The following is a 22075-nucleotide window of genomic DNA, read 5'->3' as shown; positions in this document are numbered from 1 at the left end:
TACTAGGTATTACTCATTCAATAAATCAAATATATCCATTTATAGATAACTGAACAGAAAATTTTTATAAAATTATTAGAGTCGTTTAAGTTTGAGATATAATCTCTGTCAGATTAAAAGTCCCTTACGCTAATAGATGTATCTTACGTTGTTAGAAGTATTTTAACAATATATACTTTTTGCTGAGTGTCATACATATATTATCTAAATGAGATATCAGTGGATGAAAAATAGCTGTTATATTATAATAATAGTAGGATCTATAAGCATATGAGTTTTATCTAGATTAATTTCTGCTAAAGTGGTTAGCCTATTGACCTCACTTTAACTGGTCGCCAAATTAGTTACATATGTTAGATCACATATGTATATATGTCATATACTGGCTTGTAATTAAATTATAACAAAACAACTGATTACTTTTATTCTAGCTGTTCAACACAATTCCACTATTAGCTGGAAACTATCAATGCTTATTATTATTAACTTTTGGGTCACAGCTGAAATAACTAAAAATACCATTAAACAACTTTATATTGTACAGCATTCATCAAAGTTCAATTATTATCTCCAAAGATCAAATGAAATATCTATCTAATACATTCATTATGGCATATTTAATATGACCTGAATAATTCAACTAATTGGGTCCTTGATGTAGAATAATATAATTTCAAGTAAAACCGAGGCTTAACTCTTTGGAATAGAGTACCATTGGATTCTAACGCCTTTGACTAAATTGAAGTATTTAAGTAATCTTTGTAAAATGACTTTATATATGAAAAAGACTGTTAGAAATTTGAGTAAAAAACTCAAATAAAAAATTAATTAAAGTAAAAAGTAAAAAATATAATATGAAATCTATTTTAAAGTAATTTTAGCATATCATCTATTTATATATCATATTCATATTTATTTTGTAAAATTTGTTCACAGTTTACTTATTTCGTAAATATTTGTATAGTATGTTAGTTAATAATAACTAATGAATATTAGTAGTTGGAATATAATATAATACTATATATGTACATTGTATTATATACATTATTTGTAATGTATAGTATATTAATATTTAATATAATAACTTAAATGTTACTATCATTAAATAAATTGTTTTTTTTTTCCTACGAAACTCAAATATAAATAATTATAATTATATGTTCCAAAAATTTTATTATTGCAATAATTAATTTTTAAATATATTTTTTTACAATGACGTATAAGGTAGTGAATTTTCTTTAGGGATTCCGATTTACTATGACAAATTAGTTCATAAAAATGACTGTTCTACGAATAACAAGGTAATCAGTCAATGTCAAAAAACTTAGGACCCATAAAAAGTGTAAACTATTTTAATTTGAAAATAAATTAATTTACATAATTCTGAGTATTTTTTGAGCAAAAGATACAATAAAAATAATGGTTGCAAATAGCATTGTGGAATGTAATCAATGCATAAAACATGCAATTGATAATACCGAGGAAATTGCTTTATATAGGTCAAAAAAATTAAAAAAAACAATCGTGTATTAGAATGGTCAAAACCTCTGATATATTCGAAACTCACATCTTCTCCCAGTCTACCGATTAGTACTTTAAATTTCTTTTATACTCTCTCTGTTGTTGGGTTATTTTGTGCTATAATATTTCAAACTTAGAAACTAATGTGATCGAATACTATTCTATCCCAAAGTCTCAGTTTAACATTGCAAAACTTACTAAGTCACAGAATCTTATGTTAAGTTATGTTAAGCCTTTTCCGAGTTAGTGCATCTGGGCACTTTTACTCTATGATAGCTGGGGGAATTCTGCAGAGTCTCGTCCATCTCCCTGACTAATTTGAGTATTCCTGATAATCTTCGTGATTATTCAATGATTGATCTAAGATCTGCCCGAATGCGCCAAAATAATCAAATGATGTGGCTCAAGTTAAGCTTAATCCTTATTCCATAAGAGAGTGTTGAACTATTATGGCAAGGAGTAAAATTATGGAATAAAGATGGTAGTATATATAATATCATTCTGTGCCAAAACCACTGATGATGAATATTTGGCAATATTCGAAACAAATGTATGGTTAGTCAAAAATTCAATTAATTAAAATAATAAATACAGAATGTTTGTTGTAGTTCACACTTTTCGAAACCTCTCTAAACCTCTCTTTTTATTAATTACAAAACAAATATATTCTGCAATTGTATAATTTAATAATATGTTTAGTTTTAATTCAAATTCAAAATTATATCATATCAGAAATCCATTTGATAAAAACTTTAAAACATATGTAAATATTTTTTTCCATATCTTTATAAATAAAAACTAAGAGTTAATAATAGTTTAATAAATGATTTTTTTCTATAATCTATTTTAGTCTTGAATATTAGTCATATTTACTTAACAAAAAAAAAATAAGGGGAAATAATAACACTAGTTCACTGCTTTAAAGACAGACACATAAATAAATTTTTTCTTTTACAATCGCTAACTACCTTTAGTATTACATATAATAAATTATATATTATATGTAGGTTTGTAATCTTATCTATTTGATATCAAAGTAATAAGCCAGGTGGCAAAAATACTATCTCATTTCGCAAAATTTTAATTATAATAAATTTTGTTATTTAAAGATTTAACAATTTTGGATTGGAGAAGTTTTTCAAATTTAAATATTTTTGTTTTAAAAACAGGTGTTTAAGAGAAATCAATATGTGAAGTAATTAAATTGTTGTCATAATTTCTTTATATAATAAATATAAACAATACTAAAATAATACAATTAATTAAAAGTACTAAAATTTGATGTTATAAGAAATTTCTTTCCTTTATTTTTACTATTGATTAATATTTCTTTACTATTTCTTTACTATATATTTAAAATGTACAACTGTAAAAAAAAATTATATAGATCTTATTAATTTATAATAATTTTGGTATTGTTAAACAAAAAAATTATAAATTAGTTTATAAAATTAATGGCAAAAATGAGATCATAATTTAAGCAATTCATTAAATTTAAATAAACTATTATTAACTGTTATTGATCAGTACTTAGAGACAGTCATTTGACACTATCTTTAACTTTAGTTTTGAAATGAAATCAAGTAATCTATATTTACATTTTTTTTCACTGAGCGCCTTTATTGTCAATAATGGTACGTAGACATGTATTAACACTTACTATGTAATATATTGGATTCTTATTTCTTCAAAAAATAAATAAATATATTTTTTTTGCTTTCCATTTTTTATCAAAAAAAAGCTTTTCAGTAAGAAAAAAGCAAAACAACTTGAAGTATTAATAACTATGGATATAATGTCATAAAAATATAGATATTCATTTAAATATATAGATTTTAATATAATAAGGTTTATTAAACCTTATTCATATTAATATAAATATATTAATATTTTTATTTATTTATTTATTTAATTATTTGGTTCATATTTTTTAATGGATATATATTAAGAATTCATTTTAAATGTCGTTTTATACGCCCAATATTTGTTAACCTAATGCAAAGATATGGAGCTTATGTTTTCAGGAATAAAAATTAAAATGCTTTATTAGAAATTGTTAAACCAATACAATTCTTGACTAAAATAGATAATTTATTCCTAATATAAACACATATATCCTTATTATGAAGCTAATTATTAACTATTGAGCTAACTTTTTTATTATTACACTTTTATATTATTTTTGTTTTCATTGAAATCATCAGATTAAAATTTTGTGATCGAAATTTGTTATTTCATAAATTAAATGTATAAATTGTATATTTTCAGATCAAAACCAATCAATAAACCTATTAAAGAAACCAAAAAATTATATTTAGCGTTATCACTATTTCGTATCTCACGTACGGTCCAATGTTTTCATTTAAAAATTATTATTTTTCTGCATTATTCTCACTCACATTATGACAATATTTTTTAAATATAAAACGTATATTTGTGCTTTAATCGATTGTGGACCATGTCAAAACTTTATTTATATGACATAATACAAATTTTCATGCGTATATAGGCTTTCTTTATTTGCATATATTACTCGTAGTGCCGATTGCAGTAACTCAGAGAGCAAAAATGCAGTGGAAATGCAGCCTTAAGATTACTAACATAAAACATGTTTGTGAAACAATTTGTGAAAAACATATTACCATTTTTTATTTATTCACTAAAATGAATTTTCAATTAAATAAATTGTATGTAGAAGTTTCTATAGTACAAAAAACAACAATGTTGTTATTGCAAACTTGTAGTTTTGTTTTACGTACATAGTTTTTGTATTTGCATTGTTGCTTTTGCTTTTTTCACTTAATTATCTCTCAATGCAACTCAACTGTATAAATTATGCAGAGAAAAAGAAAAGAAATAAGAACGTTTGAAAAACTAACAACAATTCAAATGACAAAGACAACAATAGAATGTATTAATAAGTAGTGAATATACGTGTTGTTAGGCTTTTTAATTTCAAATATTTTAAAGTTAAGAAATTATATATTGTATACATATATATGCTTGTTCCTACGATTCTAGTTAAGAGTATAAGGTCTTAGAACAATTGACTAAAGTGGGGTAAAATCGATTTATAAAAATTTTTTCATGTCGGAGCTATACTATATATTCATTCACGACTAATATCTTTCTTCGACATGACCAAACCGTTCGTATATATTAAAAATTTATTACAACGAAATGTTGTTAGTTCTATACTAATATTTTTTTTAAATATATGATGTTAATATTTCAATATTTGACTTGTGAATATATTCTGGAAAATATAATAACAAATAATAATCTTAGCATGTCTAAGGTTATTCAAAGGTCTTAATGGTAGCTTTATAAAATTTTGTTGCTTATATTGACATTATATATATTATAGCATAGTATTTTACATATAAATATAAAAAAAAACTTTATATAATCATTATAATTATTTTCACTTACCTTGCTTCACTCTTTTGACTTCCTAGTGGTGATAAATTTTGATAATTTTCGTTCAACGAAGAGTTCGTGGACGAGTTCCCACTTTGTATGGAACCCGAAATCGAAAGTTGTTGACTCAATTGTCGTTTATGTTTGCTTGGCTTTTCAGATTTTTGTACTGGACTAGAACTATTGTGAAGCGTATTCAAACAATTGACACTGTGTGCTTCAGCATGGCTTTGCAATGCAGTACTGCATTTATCCGAAGTTCCGTAGGCAAGTGCACCAACACTGCTGGTTGATCTGTAATTATAAATCAAAGAAAAACTGAATAAGTGCATTAAGAAAAGAAATAAAATAATTAATAAACATATAATTATTTTCTTTTAATAGATATACTTTATATATGAAAATAGGTGTACTATATTATATATGTTGATTGTTGACATGTAATAGCAATTAAGATATTTTATAATCGTATGTATAAGACGAACCATTTTTTATAAAATATTAATTTAATTCTATGTATAATTTGTTATAATGTTTATTGACAAATTGAAAATATTATATGCAAACCTTGTACATTTTTATAACATAAAAATATTGCATACACTTGGGCTGAAGTAAATACATATTCTCTGTAGAAAACCGTACCTTTCATAATTAAATTTATTTGAAGGTGTGTTTTTTATTATTTACCCACATAAGTTAAGGCGTTTTATGACAAGTAACATTCCATAACCAGAAAATAATACCAAACCGTACTTATTAACTGAATATTTTTATTTGACTTTTTATTAGACATTATTATTTTGTGCTTTTTGTAATTATTATTGCTAGTGACAATGAGCTACAATTATATTATTTTGGCGAAAAAAAAATACTGTTCCAGTTTGATGAATTTTTACTATTTATTCACCTTGAATTAAAATAATTTATATACTGTCCCTTCTATTAATTACAATTAAATATATATGTGCAAAATTTTGCTTTATATACCTACAAAATATTTATTTTTTATATATACTGGCTACCCATATTGCAATTCCGAGACTAAACATAAATAAGACATACTTGTGATTGATATTTTTATTGAATTTATATTTCAATTTATTTCTTAAAGCTCACTATAAGGTCTGAAATATAGCATCATTTAAATGTACTAAACAACTAATAGTACTAGATTTCTTTGAAATAATTAGCAATGGCTTGTCGGTAAATCAAAATAACTTGATCATAAGTTAACGGATGTTTGTATTTGACACGTCAAGATCGTTTGCTTAACTTAGCCAAAGGAATTAAGTCTAATAAATTATATGATTTTAGTAACTAATGCTCAACGCTTAAGCCAAAACAGGACGTATCGTGTGACATTTGGCACCGTCTTCTTCAACTTTGTGCCAAAAAATATTGATAATCATGTATCTGTAGCTATTACAATTTCGACAGTCTAGCCCATTCCGTCTTTAAACCAAATGCTACATTATACAGTAGCTTTTAAACTATACTGATCGGTTTTAACTCCTCTAGATGTTACAATTTTATTTCTTAAGCAAGTGAAAAATCAAGGAAATTCCATGCCAAAATTTTAGTAGTAAGTTTTCACAATTTTAATAAGTTCAGTGGACATTAAAACCAAATTTTAAGTTAGACATACCTATAGTATGGTGCTTTAAATAACAGTACTATTTGACTTTCGTTACTGAAACAGTGCTAGTAATAACATTGAAAATCAGTACAACTTTTATATATATTTTATATCTTTATATAAGAAAACTAATTATCTCTTTTAATTGATTAATGAGATCATTAATATCATTAATACAATAAAATACATAATTATTTGAGAAACATCTTGCGATTAAATTCATATAAATATATTAACTATATGTTTACATTAAATTACATATATTTTTAATAAAATACTAATATTTATAAATATTTACTTAAATTAAACTCAAAATATTAAACAAAATTGAAGATAATTTGAAATAATTGGTTTAACAAATAAAAACTTTTTTATGTAAGCACGATTTTTTAAAATGAAGGTGTAAATTATATAAATTAATTCTGCACGCAACATACATAAATAATTTTGATGGTAATTTTATTATTTTGTATATTTAATTTTTTTTATAAATAGAATTATTATATTTCTTTAGGTTAAGAATTCACATAAAATTAAGACGCTCGCGATAACTTGAAAAATGTTTTATCTAAATAAATATAATTTTAGAAATAACAATAATAATTCGCTAAAAACTTTATATGATGTATATAGGTTACCTGTTGCTTTTTTCCAAACAAATGTATATATTTCCTAGACTATATAAGTACTCGTTAATACATTTTAGTAATATTGTCGAATGGATAGTGTAGTTTAAAGTAAAAGTAAAAATTTAGGAAAATATGTTTGATAGAAGAAAAACTCATGTTAACAAGATAATAAAATATTTATATACGAAAAATAAATAAGAAAATTTTTAAGTAATTCAGATTTTCCACAAAAATAACCAGATATTTTCAAAATAGAATTTGAACGACCAAAATTTCTAAACCCATCATCATCAATGAGTTTTTGAACCATTTTTAAGACATTGAAAATTTTTTGACTAAATATTTCTTTGAACATACTTTTTTTGACAGTAAATATTGAAAATAGAATCCGTCCTTCCTATAGGAAGGTTGTTTTTTTTTGGATCTAAAAAAACTTTCAGAATTTTAGAAAGGATATAAAGAAATCAACCTCTAACATTATATAAAATATATGAAAACACTCAAAGACAATAATGCTTCTACGAAGGTTTCACTAAACGAAACCTTTAGCAATAAAAGTGAAGAAATGATGGATCATGAAAATCTAATAAGATAATCCAATAATGACATTTGAATAGAAGTTACAAGCATAGATATAATGGTCATACTCTGAGTGGAAACTACAAGGGAGAAAGACTAGTAGATTACCGATAAATATGCAAATAAGCTTATTTGCACAAAATGCAGAACACGCTGACATTGGATCGTGGAATGAGATACATAATTTTACGTTAGATACATAATTATGAAATTATGGTAATTATGATATTATGGAATAATACTTAAACTTTATATACTTTTGATTTGTGGTCACGATTCCGATTTCTCGGGGATGTTCATTTGATAACGGATTATGGTAATGACAACTATTTTATATATATAATATATAATATATATAATAATATATATAGAAATAATATATATAGAAATAATATATATAGAAATAAGCAATATATAAATTTATTTATATGGATAATGTTCGTAAAATCAATGTAAAACATTTAAACCTTCAAACTTCAATATCTTAAGTATTTAGATATAGTGGCATATAGTTTAATAGAAAAAGTTGCTGCCTCCAGTAAATCCTCAAATCTCATTGTCCGGGAAATTGGAATCGTACCATTTCGTGTACTAAAATATATATAAAATACAGACAGCTAAAATGCCATAGCTGTGAGCTTGACATACATAATATAATTGTTATAAATTTCTGTCTAATACAGCAAATTTAAAATGAAATAAAATAAAGCTAATACTACTATTACTACAATAAAATAAAAAAAAAAACAAATTTAACCTACATAATAGTACACAATTTATGTATATTCAAGTATTTATTATAAAATTCTTATTGAAACTAAAATAGTAACAAATTATATAAAATCTGCTTACAATTTGAACAATTCGCTTCGATAACCTTTCAATCAATTGTTCGGAATACATATTTTCTCAGTATTTCAGTGCTGGTGTTCGTTTGAAATCAATAGTTTCCATGGAAATGTTCTATTGTACAAAAGATTTAAACGTTCCTTATTAATATGCATACGTACTATATAAATAGGTTTATATTTACGATTTTTTCTTCTCTTTTATTTTACTTAATAAAAGATTTAGTACAAATTCTCCCTTCAATATCTCTATTCCACATAATATACGAGTATGTACATGTCTGTCATTATCCATAAAGACGTCTTCATTGAAGTGCAGATGTGTATATATCAACGGAATTATAAAATGAATAGAAAAATATTAAAACTTGTTTTCACTGAAAAAAAGAGAATAGTAGCCAGACGCAACTGAAATGTAAATAGAAAATATTCAATTCACTTGAAAACAAACAAATTTCAAATTTTTCCAAAATTATTTCAGTAAATAAAACAAAACACTAGATTTTTGTACTTTATTCCCAAGTTAAACAAGTGCAATTTATTTAGAAATATACTAGAAAAAATAATAAACATTCATAAGAAATATATGTATGAAAAGTTTAAAACAGTTTGTAAAAAGAAATTCTTTAAAATATTAGTTTTTTTGATAAATGATATATGAAATCAAAAAAATTTATAAAGTAATTGATTTTAAAATTAATTATCAAAAATAAATTTCAATTAGGTTCAAGAAGTTAAAAGAAATTCACAATTGAGAAGAAATTAAAAGATTCAACAAAATAAAACTATTATATATATAACTAAAAATAAAAGTTATATTAATATTTTATATATTATCATGTTAATATTTTAATCTTTTTATTATCTTTTTAATGAAACAAAATTTAGATTCACAATCTGCTACTACAACAATAATCAACAACCCTCTCTGGAGTGTTTTTCTATTACAGAAACGTTGATTATTTTAAAAATGACACTATTTTGGTAAAGCAACATAATTCTGAGTATAAATAGCCACACGCGAATGTAAGTAATAAATATGAGTTATTTATTAAATAAAATATATTATAATATGTAATATATATAATAATATATAATATAATAATATATAATATAATAATATATAATATAATAATATATAATATAATATAATAAATATAATATATGTTATCTTACTGTAATAGGTGGTTAACATTTCTAGAAGAGATAATAGCCCAGATTGAGTCAATAAATCCCAAAAATATAGTGGAAAAGGTGAGCGCGAACGCAGATAGCTGGCGAAGGATAGAGTCATATGTGATTGAAGTCCTCAAAGCGAAGAAATTGGACCTAGATAGGAGAATTAGAAACTAGGCTAATATATAAAGCAGACATCAAGAAAATGCGATGAAAAAGTGGAGGTGTGGAAGCAGATTGAAAATCACTTGCAATGCTAACATAAAAGAGACCCTCGAAGTAATGCGAAAGCGATTCCGAAGGGGGAATAAATCTCACCGAAGAGGGGTTGTTTTAGTCCATATACTATATATTAATGTAAAAGAGTCGAGCACTTCATCGGTTATCGAAAACCGATGTTTATTGAAAAATAGTGTTGCTTGGGATTTCAAGAGAATAACTTTTTTTAGCTTCTATTGAAAAACACAGCTGCATATTCTAAACCATATTATTATATATAATATATTATATACCATATATTGTACAAAATAAATTTTTCATTTTACTAAAAAACGTTAGTTTTGATTAGAAGAAAAGATATAGTGTTTCATCTATATAATGTATAATGTGAGCCCACATATAACTTTGGCAAATGGTCAAACGGGCTTACAACATTGTTAAGCTGGCACAGACTGGTTTAGAGCAGTTTCTTATGAGCGTGACATCATATTATTCACTAAAGGCATTTGTCTAAAGTGCACGATATATATTTTAAAATATTGAAATCATTTAAGAAAATCAGTTATATTTACATCAAAGAACCCAACTTTTTTGTTTTAAATAAAAAAATATGGATCAAAAACTGGAATAAAATAAATTAAAATATTTGTGAATATATTTAAAAATTGTGTATTATGAATTCAAGATGCGAAGACCGAATGATTTTAAAGTAACTTGAGATCAAGACAAACGTTCAGTTATATAAGTGATATAAAATATAAAGCAAAACAATTTTTCTATACAAATTAAGTAATAAAAGTAAACGAATGCATTTTGAATATATTTTAAATAGCAAGCAAATGAATAGATTTTAGATGAGTGCATGCTTTCGTCTAAAAGTAACTTATAATAATTGTGTAAAATATATGAACTAAATAAAATAAATACAAATAATTAACTTGCAATCTGAGTAGGTTACTAAAGATCTGTAATATTTATGTATATACATTTTATATATCATGCAACTTCTATAAGAACAAGTTTTTTACATTTAGAACACTTTAAGTGAAGTGTATTTAGTTAAGAAATTTACAACTAAATTTAAATTTATATTTAAGATATGATTAATCACTGTATGATATCGGTTTCAGCTTTCTAATTCATATATGATTCGCTATGATACAGCGATTGCGATATATGATCGCTTCTAAAATAAGAAATATATAATCAAAACAAATTCTAATTAATTATATATTTTTACCTTTTACTTTCAAAACTTTTTTGAGCAAATGGTGAGCAAAACTATGATTCTTTAGTACCTATAATTTTTATGTGTTATCAACATATAAATAAATTTTAATTTCTTTATAGTTTCTTTACCACCATATTACGGTTTTAACTACATACAACTAATTTTTAGCTAAAAATTATGTTTTTAATACTCACTTTATAATTATAACTAATACTAATGTAATATATTTTCTTCTTCGGTTTTAATTTGAATTATATGTAATTATAACTAATATTAATGTAATATATTTTCTGTCTCGGTTTTTATTTGTATTATATATATATGAATGCTATATTATTGTTTTTTTTTATAAACAGAATATATCTTTACAAAAATAAATTATAATAATACAATGTATGTAAAGAAATTAATAATAATATAAACTGTAATAAAACAAATAAAATATTAATCTTTAGCACTTGTGTCAAAACAAAATAATATAAGTAAGAGTACTATATATAAAATATACAAAAAGTTTAAAATCAACTAAAAATAAAAACTAGTTTTATAATGAAAAAATACAACAAAATTATAAAAATAAAAGAATTGTATGTAGTTCATTTAAAGTTTTAATTATAATAACCTAAATAAATCATTTGGAGTGAATAATAAATTAAATACAAAGCATAGTGAATTTCGTAAAGATATCTAATTAACAGAGTAAAATGAGTATTTTTTTGAAGCCAAATAAATTGCTTAAAATTGTACAAAAAAAAGAAAAATTATTGTACCAAGTTCAAAGACTTTTTTTCAATTTTAAGTTTTTAAAGTTGGACTCTGGTTAAAAAATATATTTTTTTCATACACAAATATTCGCTACATAAAGTTAATGATGCATTCACATTGTGTATTATTTATTTCTTCACAGAAGTACGTAAGACATGGGTTTTTCATACACTAATAATCTTATTTTGACTTTTTTTTGAAGTATATAAATATATTGGTCATCGTTTATTATATAAAAATTTAATATAACTTTAATTACTTTGTAACCTAATACAAAACATTATTTTACATTCCGTTTTAAAAAGTAGAAAGAAAGGAACCTGTCTGTTCTATGGAAAAGTCTACCTTTTATTGAAGATACTAAATAAATTATTGCTAGTATAGTGAGGAAATACATAAAACAAATAATCGAACACTGAACAAAACTGCAGCTTAAATTTATGACATTTGCAAAAACAAAAAAAAAATTAGAAAAATCGATGAAAATTATTACCACACTAAATAAGGATCTCAAACAAAGATCTCAAATCAAATACTTCTAAGCAAAATATTATAAAAATAGAAAATAGAAAAAAAAACAGAAAAATTAAATAATTAAATCTTTCATCGCACTAAAACATATGTTCGGGCAGATACGCAGACTTTAGTAACTGTTGCAAGTTTTCTCTCTAAACATTTCTAAACATTCTTCCTGAACCACCAAGATGACCAGAAACTGGTCAGATCAAGTATGAGAAAACTCATACCTGTGTTGACAGCTATAAAGTAAAGTAACTTAATTTCTGCTTAGGAATATGAAATATAAACTGTTTGAAAAGACCTGAGCCGACTGTAAAGATTTTATGCAGTCCAAACAGTTCATTAGAGTCCATAAAGAAATTGACAGGTTTTTTGGTCTTCACAGAACTGAACTCGGATTAATTAGTAGTTTCTTATTTAGACATTTTATTTTCTCTAAACATAAATAGATGGAACAAAGTATCGATCCAATCGAAATAGTAGAACAGCTTCAAATAGTTTAGGCGGTAATAAGTTGATAGGTCTGTATGAGCTCATGAGGTTCGTATTTTTATTTTGTTTTAATTTACATATAACGTAAGTAACTAAATGTATATTTATAATAGATGTAATATTTGATTCTGAAAAATCTTTTTAAAATTTGTTTCTCAATAGAAAATATATGTAAAGCCACTAATAATAATTAAAGGCAGGCATCACAGAAAAATACAAGGCCAAAACTATATGCTACGTTATATTACACAAATAAATATATAACAAATGTTTAGTTATTAATATATTTAAGACTGTTTTTAAATATATTAAATAAATATTATGGTATATAATTCATTATTAAAATACTACATTATTATAAATATGTAAACAACATAACTGCACTTATTTAAATGAATCAGTTTTTGAAGTTCATTCTTGAATTTATTTGAATATTTGTAAATATTATCGATGAGAATAACACACTTTATAGAAAATTCGCACGAGCAATTAACACTTAATAAATTCGAACTAATTATACTTCAAAAGTTTACATGCAATTAGATATAATATAAGAAAATTTACATTGGCAATAAAATTGAATTGCTAACAATGTTTGAAGAGCAGATAATTAAAGACAACAGATAAACAATTAATAAAATAAATTAGTTTTTTATTATTTGGTTTTTGTGTGTAAAAAATATAGTAAATACTTATTTTTAGTTATCTACTTGTATCTTTACATAAATATAGTAAAGTGAAGTGATCACAGTCAACTATAGTTGAAAGAAAGATAAATACTCGTTAATACTGTTAATCAGTTATAATCAGTTAATCAGTTATAAAAAATCTTGATTCAAGTACCATTTATATCATTGTTAATTTGTTTTTTTTTTAATTATAAATACAATAATTAAAAATTTATATACTATTAAATAAATTATTTACTAACAACATATAGCCAGACAGAAATACATAACATATATATATGGCACACAATGCCTATAGACCTTAAACAAAACCATAAATGGATATATATTCAAAGGATTACCGAGTTTTTAGTATCTTGACTAGTACATCAATATTACAAAGAGTACGTGAATCAATTATTAGGTAATTAAGATCCGAAAAAATCTATATTTAATTGTATTATAATTATGAAAAGTATATATGGTATGTATCATAAAGATATTTACCTTAAAGTGCTACATATTGGGAAATATTTTTTAATTTTTTTTATTTTCTATTTTTAATAAAAAAATAATGCCTCTACCAACAGATTAGTATTGAAATTTAACAATTAAAAATGAAAAATAATTAATTAATTCAATTATTCTACAGCTGGTTTATGATTTCCTTTTAATTAAACACAGCAAGTGAATTTGTTAATAAAACTTTTACAGCAAAGTAACAAAACTCCAGAAAAAAATTGCGAACAAAAAAATCAAGTACGGCTTTGCGTCAGTTGGTAAAGGAGCGGTGACTCTGAGCTTCAAATTTGGCAGAGTTCGATTCCTGATACTTGCAGTCTGAAAAAATTATTTACGAATAATTAAATACAAAAATTATTTCCAAGATCACTAATGATCTTAGAGTATTTGACAATACTCGGAACAGCTGTATGGTCAGCGAAAAATTCAATTAATTAAAATAATATAAAAAATAATTTTTGTTGTTCTAGTTCATTACTTTTCGAAAACCTCTTTATAAAAAAATATTTTTCGCCGATATTTTTTATAGAAACGTTCTAGCATATATTTGCTATATATATACCTAATTACACTAAGTATAAATAGTTCAATATGCTTACGTTGTGGTTGTAACACTATATTGATAATCATCCGACTTTTTATGGTTCAGTACATTTTGGTAGTTTAAATAGTGAATATTATAATACAATATCTACGAAAAAATATTTACTATAATATTGAAAAACAATATAGTAGGTAAGAAATTGTGAATGCAAAAAGATTTTCTAAACAAAAATCAGAATAACAAGATTTATAGTTACTTTTACAAATGAATTAATATTTTATAATAACTTTTATAATTAAATTTTAAATGTAAAAGTATTTAAAAAGAATTGTTAAATTATTTTCAAAAGAGTTAATGGACCATTTTATAATTACTATGTACATAAAGAAGCTTATGTTTATTGTGTATTGTAAACAATATATTTTTAACCTAATTTTCGTTTGAAAAAAGCCATTATTAACTGCATTCAAATGTGTTTGTTGAAGCGAAGCTTAATTATAAAAAATTGATTAAATTCAAGTTACACATCTATGTATACATATATATATATTTTTTTGTTTTGATTAGAATAGATTGTTAGACACACACAAGATCACGATTTTTAATTCCATTTATAACTTTCTACCTTTTACTTCTTCAATTCAGTGTTTTATGACTTTAGTCATCGGTTCACATATACTGCAGTAGTTATCTTTCACAACATTTCACCATAGGGAAGTTGTTAATACCAAAGCTTTTTGATCGAATCAATCTCCTCAAATCAAATCAATTCTTTTTTATTTAAAAAAAAAAGAATTGTTAATTTAATGAAAGCCAACAACAAATGAAAAAAAAAAACAAACTTGAAACTTATTTTGTTAACGTGGTTTAATGTATACCGCAAAATAGAAAAGTTTGTATGCCGAAAGTCAAACTCAGTACAAAAACAACCGCCACGATCAACTATGGGAGAACCTGAACTGAAACCACAAAAATTTGGCAGTTAGGCTTTAACCTAAAAACAAGCAAGAAAAAGTTCATATAAAAAATAGACGAAAAATAATATGAAATATATGAGCACAAAAGGCATACACAAATAGTGAAGATACAAAATATAAAAAAGCAATTTTTATAAAAAAAAACTGACAATTTAAACTTTTCAGATACAACATCGCGCACATTTGTAGGAAGTTCAATAAACCAACTTACAAAACGAACGATATATTTATCAAAATTTTTATATATAATATATATATATATATATATACTTATATATATATGAATGTTTAAAAGTTTTTAGTTTTATTTAATTTAATTTTTGTTTTCTTTACAGTTTTTCTCTCTTCATTATTTTGTATAATTATCAGCAAAATGTTTACTCCTTCATTAAAATTAAATTTTGGATATTTTAGTTTATGTAAAAACCAACTCAATATTTTTAAGTGAATATAAAAATATATTGTATATCATTTGATTCTAGTGGATTTATAATGAGTAAGCAAAATTTTTTTATATATCCAAATTATAATTTTAAATTTAAATTTGATGCCGAAAAATATTATTATGATAAAAATAATAATTAAAATTCTACGAATTTAAGTGTTGATTTTGATTTAATTGCAACATCAAGTGTTTAAAAAGTAATTTTGTTGGTTATTAAAATAATAATAATATATATATATATATATATATATATATATATATATATATAATCAAACGTTAATATTAGAAAACAATAGTAGAAAAAAATATTTATACATACAATATATATCATACATATATATTGTATGAACATCGTGTGGAGTTATAAATCATTTTAAACACATTTTTATAAATGTTTCTTCCTCTCTTAACTTACGAGAATTATTTTTGAGTACAGTTTATTTCTGAAGTACTAATTAATTTTTTTATAAACTCTTGAGGTTCGAATTCATTAATTTTTTTATGAAATAAAGCTAATATTTTGTTTAAAAAAAAATCTCTTTAATAAAAGTATTGTCATGCAGAGACCTCAATATTTTCCTATATCTTAAACAATATGCTGCGACGAAAAAGTGCTTCACTTTAATAACAATATATACAATCAGTATATAATCAATTTGTTTTTTAAATGGTGAACCCTTCTTCTTATTGGAAGAATATGTGGTAAATACAGTGCCTTAAGTAGATTTTTCAAGTTAAAGTTGCTAAATAATTTTGAATAGGTGTCTGTTTGCGTCTATTTTCTTATTTCTCGACTATTACTTCATCAGAGCATACTTTAAATATATAAATTGCCTTAGGTACCAGTTGTCAGTGATAGTGTCATTTCTGATCTCGACAAATTCGGACCATTGTTCATTTCGACATGAATGATTGGTTTTTATGCTGATGAATCAAGCACACTTCGTCTTAAATAGTTTTATGCATTGACAAATTGTAAAGCTACATTTTTTGTCACTATGCGATGAAACATCCTTTTCTTACTAGTGTTTTAAGAAAAATATTACGTATAGTCATTTAGTCAGTATTTTGTGCTTCTGGAAGTTCAATACAATTTTCAACCTAAGTGTTCCATATTAAGATTACCATTTAGGAAGTATCCATTTTTCACGGAGATATTTTTACAGCTATTTTCTTTGAAATAAATAATATACCGATTGATTTATATGTTATTACAATAGATAGATACAATTTTTGACAGTAATATTCAGTTTAATTTTAATAACTCAACATATGACTGGCTTACCAACACCGCGTTATCGAATCTCAGAATGGTTACAGGTTCCTCGGAGGGGTATGTAGATCTGAGGTCACTTATTGCTTAGTCTAATGAAGTGATAATGAAGTCTTCCAGTCAAGGTGTAGAGAGAGGTTATGAAGAAACCTCGCAGTTAATAGAGAGTAAAAGTACTAGAGTGCACTGACTCAACTAGCCTCAACATAATAATATAATTATATATACATAATAATATTTTCAATAACATTATATAGTATAATCTTTATAAAATGCAAATATTGACTAAGTATTAATAATGAATACAATAGTTCATAGTAAAAGAAACGGTAATTAACTTCCTGAATGTATATGGTTTGTTACAAATATTAAATATAAATTATTTTATCTAATATTCAAGGTTGGCGAAAATGTATTAGCAAATAATTAAGTTAATTACTATTAATTGTAAAATACTTTCAATTTGAGAGGAGTACGAATAGTATGAAATCTTAATATATTTGGGGACATTTAATATTTATGCAGAATTGACATAACCTCAAAACCGTCAGTATTAATAAATACTGATAATGATTTTCTAACAAAAATTTGAAATTATTTCAACTCTTTATTTGCAGTTGAATTCAACTTAATCTCATTTCTTTATTATTTAATATATTTTTTTTTACACAAAATATTACATCCAAAAATTTCCGGTCCATATTTTTTGTAAACATTTACTTGGAATACATTTGTACAATTTGAGGGCAATACAAATTTAAAAAAATATTCCTCTTCATATTTTTTTTAAATAGTTTTTTGTACTTCTAAAATAAATTTACACATAATTACTTCAAAAACATAATTCATTCATCAACAACTTGTCGGTTCTCAAATTTTTAATTGAAAGCAAAACTTAATATATTCTATTTACAATGTTGCATATGTTATTACTAGTGAGCATAAATATTTATAAAATTTTGTAAATTTTAAATAAAAAAATTAGAATTTATTTTCCAGTTCTTCTTTATACAACAAATTTTAAATTATCCGGTTTCGAAATTTTAATTAAGCGAAATATAAGAATTTTGAGGATTTTCTGGTTTTATTGTCTTTTTATCATAAATCATCTTGTATAGATCATTTATGCTACTTAATTTATTAACATATTAAATATTTAAATTTGTTTTTTAATTAAATTTTAATATCATATTAAAACACGATATTTTAGTAATATTAAATTAATTTTTACATACATATATATACATACATTAGAATTTATTATATCAAACTAATTAAATAGTATTTATTGGTTCCTATTTTTATAGACAACTAACTTGTACATCATACAAGCATTTATAAAAATCAAGGCTTTTTTAAAATTGATATAAATTAATTTTAAAATATATAAAACAAATGATTTCCATTAAATAATTTTCTACAGATTTTAATTATAGGTAAAAGGGCATTTTACATAGCTAAAAAGAGCTTTGATATAGAGTAGTTTACAGCATGTGTGTCTAACACAGTGGTTCCAAACAGTAGTCTGAGATGACCACTAAAGATGATTAAAAATGGTTCGTGAATAAAATTTAACATGGATACCTTTTTTATAACCTATATAATGTACCTATAATATATAATATCATGTTATAAAAATGCCAGAAACGAGACTACGATATAAGATATTCGAGAATGATATCAGAAGCAACAGAAGAAGAGGAAAGTCAAGAATACGATGAAAAGATAGTGTTCATAATGGTCTAGAGAAGATGAATATAAGGAACTAAAAAAAGAATCAAGGAACAGAGAAGGATGACCTAGATCCTACACGGACTCTCACACCAAGAATGATGATATTAAAGTTCAGTAAACTAACTATAAGAATCTTATTTGCATATGTATTATTTCAACGTCTAAAGAAATATTTAAATAAAAATAACCGGGTTACCTACTATGAAATTATGAGTTCCGAGTTGAGTTTATGCATTGAAATGTAATTTCATTAAGTAGATTATATTTTTTTTTGTTTGTTTATTTTAAATACAACATTACAATAAATTATTTAAATGAAATTAAACTCATAAAAATTCTAAGTAAACCATAGAAAGAAAAATAACAACTAATTCTATTACAGTGGAGGTTGGTGTTCCGATTTTAATTGCCTTAAAAATAAAAAAAGCCGACCGGGTAAATAAGCAGCTGTTTCCAGTAAAATCAATAAAAAATTCAAAAGTTCAGTCTTAAAAATTCAAATCAGAAAAAGAACAAATGGTTCAAAAATTAAGCACATGGAAAAGGTACATGAAAGGTAAAAACGAGAAGTGACTACTAGAAAAAAGTATTATAACAAGAATGAAAAAACCACTTCGTGAAGGTTTTTATTTTATACAATGTATAAAAAAGAAAGAAGTACGAGTAACAAACTCGGTGCTTAGTGAAAGGAAACTCAACTAAAGTAAACAGAGCAATGAAATAATAAAGTAACTTGAAATAAACTTCATGATCTTGTGGAAGTTTTTTGCCTTCATGTACTACAATTTAATTAGATAAATGAACAAAACCAGACACCGTAACTTCTAATCATAGGTAAGGTAAAGTACACGATGGGATGTGGAATAAAAAAATAATTTTTACAAATTATTGAAAATTGTCTTCATTCTTACTATATATATGAATCTGTAAAAAATGTTAATTATTAATCCATAATATAACGGGAACTCTTTCAGGTAATTTTTATAACAGTTTTAAAACAGAGTTTACCTTATAACCTTCAGAGATATCTAAACCCGAGTTACTATCTGGCTACTGACTACTACTGAAATCTGACAATCTGATTACTGATCTAACTGCCTGAGTTACTATAACATGTGCTTGTATAATATGCCAAATTGTTGTCACTGCCTGGAAAAATATTTAACTTCTTATTATATAGCAACATATATTCTGTGTGTGCTTAATCTATAGAAGGTATTCTAGGTATATAAAATATTCCTTATTTTACATCATTCTTATTTACATCGTTTTTATCTAAAATATGTTTTAAAACGAAAACAAATGTATCCCAAAAATCGAATTGCCAAGTTAGTTTATAAAATATTATAATAATAGGCAACACAAATTTGAATTCAAGTTTTGACTATGATTTAAAATACTTGTTTAGAAAAAGGTTAACTAATTAAAAACAGTTAGCATTTTATAGACTAATATGTGATACCTACATTCTAAACTATTGACAAAATGTTTACTGCACAAATTGTTAGATTATATCTTTCATTGCTGTTTAGTGATTTGTAATGATGATTTAACTCACAGAAACCAGGTTTTAGGAATGAATGAAGAATATTTCCACTATTGTCCTAATGGAACAATAGAACAGAGTACACAGTGTGGGAAACTTCATTCCAGTAATTAGGAAAGAGAGCTGAGATCAAGGGACTTAGTACCTAAAAGTCTAGATTTATTTAAGCCAGATTTTTAGACATAATCAAACGCAATAGACATAATTCCCTTTGTGAAATAGAATATTGTTGTAGAATAGATCAGAAAATATATTTCTTGCATCAGAACTACGTGAATTGTGAATTGGCAAATATTTTTTATTTATATATTATTTTTTATTTTTTTTTTAATTTCATTTTAATAAAATTGTTATTGAGTTTTTACTAATCTGCTTCATTGCATACGTTGGATTTGGGTTTAACTAAAACAAATCTTGTCAAGCGAAATTGTTAAAATTTTTACAAATTAAATTAAATAAATTTAAAATAAAGTCACTTACATATATACAACTCTATTAAGCTTTTGTTCTTTTACAGATTATATTCTACAGATATGCTATTATTTATACTTTAATATTTTTCCACAACAATGAAGCTCAAGAGGATAAGGCAAAATACATACAAAAGTATAAGATAATGCAATGAAGAACTTCTCAACGTGACATAAAAAGTGAAGAGCGAAAAATAACACAAAAATATAAATTTTAATTTTTTTTTTAAAGGTTAATGACATTTTGCACTATAAGAAATTTAAAACTTGTGCAGATTTCGATTTTTACTATATCACGAAAAAAATTGAATTTCATGTAAAAGATAAATAAATTACAATTTACCGTGCTTTAACCAGCAACTTTTTCTTGCTTTTTCGTGCTGTCGTGGGATCACAGCTCTTACGACGTTCGGAGCCGGTTAGGCCCAGTACTATACACATCATAGTGTTGCTGGTAGAATTCATTTGAAGTTGAACAAATTCGGAAGCAATATTTATGTATACCGAAATTAGACACGAATTGTAGATAATATTGAGAACTTGTTAATATTATATTACATATATTTCAACACTTAACTATGTGCCCATATATTTAAACTCAACGTATAGGTAGTCAAAAATCACTTGCAGAATAAATTAGTACATTGGCAAACATTCCAATTACTTTAATTATATCATGTACACATATTTTTTCCAATTATTTTGTATCTGCATTATATTTCTTCTGTATTTTGCTAAATATTCCGTTCTATTTACTGAAATACAATACAACGCACTACTTGAGACTGCTGCACGGAGACTGAAGTAAATATAAGACTGTTGAGAAGTACAAGAAGACCACGAACGCCGAAAGGGGAA

The 22075-nt window shown here is 24.3% G+C and overlaps 1 protein-coding gene across 1 annotated transcript in view; it reads right to left on the bottom strand.

Annotated features, from left to right (window-relative positions):
• Positions 1-21676, bottom strand: part of LOC119669557 (serine-rich adhesin for platelets-like) — a 48504-nt gene extending 26828 nt beyond the window's left edge. The window contains exons 1-2 of the mRNA XM_038079497.1: positions 21561-21676; positions 4954-5235 (exon numbers count right to left, since the gene is read on the bottom strand). Coding sequence (XP_037935425.1) covers positions 4954-5235; positions 21561-21661 — 383 coding nt within the window. The 5' untranslated portion in view covers positions 21662-21676. The remainder of the gene's footprint in view (positions 1-4953; positions 5236-21560) is intronic.
• Between the last annotated feature and the right edge of the window lie 399 nt (positions 21677-22075).

Source organism: Teleopsis dalmanni, chromosome 1 (genome assembly GCF_002237135.1).
Source record: "Teleopsis dalmanni isolate 2A chromosome 1, ASM223713v2, whole genome shotgun sequence".
NCBI lineage: Eukaryota > Metazoa > Arthropoda > Insecta > Diptera > Diopsidae > Teleopsis > Teleopsis dalmanni.
Note: the sequence above shows the minus strand (reverse complement) of the source record. Positions and strands in the feature narration are given on the sequence as shown.